Source organism: Argentina silus, assembly GCF_951799395.1.
Source record: "Argentina silus genome assembly, chromosome: 18".
Lineage (NCBI taxonomy): Eukaryota > Metazoa > Chordata > Actinopteri > Argentiniformes > Argentinidae > Argentina > Argentina silus.
The window spans coordinates 3,785,339-3,790,878 of NC_139672.1; the positions used below are offsets into that span (position 1 = coordinate 3,785,339).

General features: G+C 49.3%; 1 protein-coding gene across 1 annotated transcript in view; it reads left to right on the forward strand.

The window, feature by feature from the left end:
• Positions 1-1,721: 1,721 nt before the first annotated feature.
• Positions 1,722-5,540, forward strand: part of cdh24b (cadherin 24, type 2b) — a gene marked incomplete at both ends in the record, with an annotated part of 61,588 nt that continues 57,769 nt past the window's right edge. Inside the window, one exon of the mRNA XM_083690426.1 lies at positions 1,722-1,928. Coding sequence (XP_083546552.1) covers positions 1,722-1,928 — 207 coding nt within the window. The remainder of the gene's footprint in view (positions 1,929-5,540) is intronic.

Below are 5,540 nucleotides of genomic sequence, written 5' to 3' on the forward strand. Positions count from 1 at the left end.
TGGGATGATTAAAGTTTTAACTTAATTATCTTTATCTTTTCTCTCAGGGTGTACAACCCTCCGTGGGAAACTGAATGAGACGTTCATCTGCAAGAAAAAACACAGAGAGGTTTGAATAGATAGGAAGAGGAAGATATTCAACGCAGGATAACAAAAAAAAAAACAGGAAGAGTGACTGGCACCTGCCCTCCAGCTGAGTGTGAAGGACACGTAATGGAAGAGTGAGAGGAGGGTACGAGGAAAAAGAAAAACAGAGGAGAGAATGAAGACAACCGGAAAACAAGTCCTTCCTCACAGCAAGCCGCACTCAAATTAGGACATCTCGCAACAAGACAACATGATTACCAGGAACCTGCTCCTATTGGTCGCCCTGTGTCTGTGGGAGGGGCTCAAGGGGGGAGGCTCAGCCAATAAGATTGTCAGAAGGAGAGGGGTGGGCGGAGCTCACACGCTGAAGCTAGGGGAGAATAGAGTCGCTGACCAATGGGATCCCAGCATGGATTCGAATGCGATGCCTGAGGTGACGCTTAGAAACTTGATTAGTTTCGACCAGGGGGGTGATGGTGGGTCTGTCCCTCACCCCAGAATGTCAGAGAGTCATCCAGCTCCATCAATGTCTAATAAGGAGAGGCAGGGGTTCCAATCTAAACCTGTTTTAAACCAGGAAGACTATTCTGTCAAAAAGGGGGAAGCCACTCTGCCTGTGTCAAACATTAACAGAGAATCAGTCCAGGAACTTAGAAAGAACCGGAACACCACCAGGAATGCAGACAATCCCACCAAAACAGGGAGAATGGATAAAGCATTCTTAATCCACCATAAACCAGACCTGCACTCCAATAAAACCAGATATAGATCGGTTCCCAGAACCAGGGTCAGACCAGATCTGAGCGTTCACACTACAGGTGTGCCAGGAAAGGGTCTCACTCCGGATTCAACCAGAAAGTTAAACCTCACAGGCAGCTACGGGGTCCTGAAACTGCTGTCAAAAGAGAACCTTGTTAGGATTGTAAACTCCCAGATGCAGAGTGTTTCAAGTTTGAGTTTTCAGAGCAAGAGCAGTCGAAGCAGGAAGAGAGATTTAATTGATGTTGACCGTAGTCAGTCAGAGGCCCTGAAGCTACTGAAACAAGATATGACGGTTACTCAGAATCATTTTGCATTAGATAGTCAAACTGCGCTGCCACATATCAGCTCAGTAACTAATCCTGATCTGAGTCCTGATCAAGGTGTTCACACTCGCTGGATTCCTCTAAATAGAGTCACTCCAGATTTGGGTGAGGGAAAAGACAGCTCTGAGTTGAAGGGTTCCCATAGTACAGGTAGTACGCAGAGAAGTAAACACATCCCTCACCCGCTCTCGACACCTCAAAATGAGCTCAGTCTCAACACACAGAGGGATACGGTGATCAGTCAAACTGACCCTCCATCAACGAAGCATCTGCCCTCGGATGTTCCCTCACAGACAGATGGTGCTCCTCCTTCAGTGTTAACTCTGCAGACTGGGAGTGTTACAGGTTATTCCCATAGAGACTCTGTACAGGAGAGCGTTCACACAGCCGAACCAGGACTCGGCTCCACTCTGGACCCCGCCGACAACGCCACCCAACCACTGGACAGCAGCCATGTTCTCAAGCTCCGCCCAGACCCAGACTCAGACTGGGGTGTAGGCCAGGACAAGGCAACCGGGTGTAGGCCAGGACAAGGCAACCAGCGGGGTGATGACGGTCGACTCCCAGCATGTCAGCGGGCTGGGCCTGGTGTTCCAGGAGGCGGAGTCAGATGAAGAGGAGGAAGAGGAGGAGGAGGAGAGGCACGGTCATACAGGAGGGGAGGTGTCTCGCTCTCGCAGCCGGAGGAGTTGGATCTGGAATCAGTTCTTTGTGATCGAAGAGTACAGCGGCCCAGAACCAGTGCTCATCGGACGGGTAAGAAAAATCCATATCAACTTATTCCAAAAGTCTATTTCATGTGTATGTTATTCTTCACTGTCCTGGTCCCTTTCAGTTTAACCCTTACCTCAATCTCCTCTCTCTACTGGTCCGGTGTCTCATTGTCCTTAAAGAGCTGCAGGCTTAGTTTGCGCTGTATTGTCGTAAACCTTCAATTGGAATTGATTTACATCAGCCTCAATCTTGCTGCAGTGCCTTCCACTCCTCATAAAGGCGTTGGATTAATCAATAAGGCACCGAGGCACAACAAAAACCCTTAAACCCATATCACCCCCTGGGATCAAGTCACGAGGAGCACCAGTCTACACACACACCAATGGGAATTGACATCTCTAGGAGAATGAATGGGTCGACTTTTTCATTACCTCATTGATCCCAAAGGCAGTATAGTCAAAGCGCCTCATTTCATTTCCTCATTTCACTCCTGGTCAGTGTCGATCTCAGTCCCTCAGGGCGACAGACTCCTACACTCCTATAGGTCTGGGGGAATGATAACTCAATCAGACTGATGTACACCTTGTGTGTAGATTTATCTCTAGAAATTTCCTGCAACAAATCACACCAGAGGCTGTATATATAGTGTAGTCTAGTACTCCCCCCCCCCCCGTCCCCCCCGTCCCGTTGCCTAAGTAATTCATCACAATCATCTGGTACAGTAATCTTTATGGCCCATGCCTTTCTAAGGCTGTACCATCCAGAGGCCACAGCGTGGATTAGGTCATGTTGACTGGACAACTGTAGGGCTCAGTGCTACTAACACTTAGCCTGTCCGATCCCTGGCCGTGTGTGTGTGTATGTGTGGATGGCTAATGTAGAAGTCAGCGCGGCCAGTTTGCTGAGCAAATGAATAATAATGATCCTGCGTGTGACTGCCGCGGGGCCTGTCAGACACCACTACGATGGGAATGGATAGAGAGAGAGAGAGAGAGAGAGAGAGGGAGGGGGGATGGGGGCAGGGAGGGAGGAGTGGGGGGGGGAGGGGGGGGGGGGGGGGGGGGGGGAATTCCCCCATCCCGGGCGCTGTGGGGGAGAAGTGTCTGTAGATCCTATTTTACACAACGCTTAAGAGGAAATTGCTTCATGGTTTATATCCAGCTGTAGGAGGAAGCAAGGAGCCGGGCCTAATGCTCGTTACACACAGACAAGTCCCTAGGAACTCCAATGGCTACCACTGCATCCTTAAGCGCTTCACTAGCCCCCTAACCGCCAATGTGGCACATGTGTGTGTGACGAATGACAAGTTGACTAATTGAATGTATAGAATGGGCAAGGGTCTATGAGGCACAGTACCATTAACATGCATACATAGTCCGCAGAATGGGCTGCAGGGCAGAGGTAGACACCAGAGGACGGGGCTCATTGTAACCCTTGGGATGGAATGAGGAATGGTATCAAGCACGTCAAGTTCCATTCTAGTCATTACAATGAGCCCCCCGTCCTCTGATTTCTACCTCCACCAGCCTCCCCTGCCCTACAGGGGAGAGCTGGGAAGCACGCGTGAGGAATGCCAAGTTGAGCAAATATAAATATGGTGTCGAACTGGCAAGGTTAAATGTATGGGCTGGACATATCAGCTGATGTGATACAGATGGACCCTTCACTTAATCCAACCCCGTGCATGAGGTGCGTTCATGATGGATATCTAGTATAATAGTCTAGTTGACCAAGTATAAAAATAGAATGGTCCGAGGGTGTATATGATGCATGAGCTGAATGTCCAGCCCTACAGATGGCCAGCTTGTAAGTCATTAGAGCCAATCTGCTCTGTGGAGCAGTTATTTATGCCCACTGATTGTTTTGAGCTATGTGAAGTCATGAGCCAGCCGGGCCCCACACAACGCCCTGTATTGATATCAATGACACTTTGGATTTCCCCCAGAACACCAATTATGTGGTGCAAGAGTGTGTGTGTGTGTGTGTGTGTGTGTGTGTGTTTGTATGTGTGTTTCTGTGTGTTTCTGTGTATCTATATATATGTGTGTGTGTGTGTGTGTGTGTGTGTATGTGTGTGTCTGTGTGTTTGTGTGTATATATGTGTGTGTGTGTGTGTGTGTGTGTGTGTTTGTATGTGTGTGTTTGTGTGTTTGTGTGTATATATATGGTATATATATGTGTGTGTGTATGCGTGTGCGTGTGCGTGTGTGTGTGTGCTTGTGTGTGTGTGTGCGTGTGTGTGTGCTTGTGTGTGTGTGTGTGTGTGTGTGTGTGTGTGTGTGTGTGTGTCCTTGTACATGCATCATACATAATGCTCTTATGCCATCTTAGTGCTGAATGTGCTCCTGGTCTGTCGCTGCCTGGCCAGGCTTGTGCAACACGGTGCAGATCAATGGTGTTGTGACGCTCACCTTCCCCCTCTTAAATAGATTGATTCAGATTGAATAGAGGAAATGTGATGATGGAGTGTGTGAAGAAACCCTCTACAGACCTCTCATGGTGTTCCTGCCAGTTCACACAGGTTCACACAGGTTCACACGGGACAGCAGTCCAAGAACTCCTTCCACTCCGACACACACACACACACACCCGCACACACGGACGCATGCACACACACAAGCACGCACACACACACACACACACACACGCACGCACGCACACACGGACGCACGCAAGCACGGCCACACTCACACACGCACACAAGCACTTGCACAAGCATACAAGCACACACGCACACACGCACACACATGCACACATGCACACGCACACACACACACACACACACACACACACACACACACACACACACACACATACACACACACACACATACACACACACACACACAAGTGCACGCACACATACACATGTGCACACACACAAGCACACACGTACGCACACACATGTGCATGTGCACTTATGCATGCGTGCACACACACGCACACACACGCACACAGATTAGTGCTATATATAACCCACGTCAGTGCTTGTTGCACTGTACTTAGTTTCTGCCGTGGTCTCCAGCTGCGTATTCATATTCAGCTGCATGTCTCATGTAGAATGTCTCGGCCCCACGATAATTGTGAATTTAATTGATGTAGTCATCACATGTTCTGTAATAGGGTTTAAATGATTACAAATAGAATACAGATTTATGTGTAGCAGTGTAGCATAGATGACTCAACAGTGCTGGGTAGAACACCCCGGCTGTGTGGTGTGTTAGTGTCTGTCTGTCTGTCTCACTGTGTTAAGATAGCTAGCCCGGCCAGAGCACCACATCCAATCCTCTAGGTATCTCTTTGGAGGGCTTAGTACTGTATCCTCTAGGTATCTCTTTGGTGGGCTTAGTCCTGTATACACTTCAGCCTGTCTGAGCTCCTGTTCACCTGCATGAGTGGCTGGCTGGAGCATGCCGAGGTAACCCAGGTGTGCAACAGGTGATGCGCTCTGGCTAGATCTCACACACACACACACACACACACACACACACACACACACACACACACACACACACGGATGGACGGATGCGCGCGGAATGCACTCATGCACGCACGCACACACGCGCTCGACGCATGCACGCATGCTCACACACACACAGGCACGTGCGCGCACACACACACACACACACACACACACACACAGTGATTAAGCTCA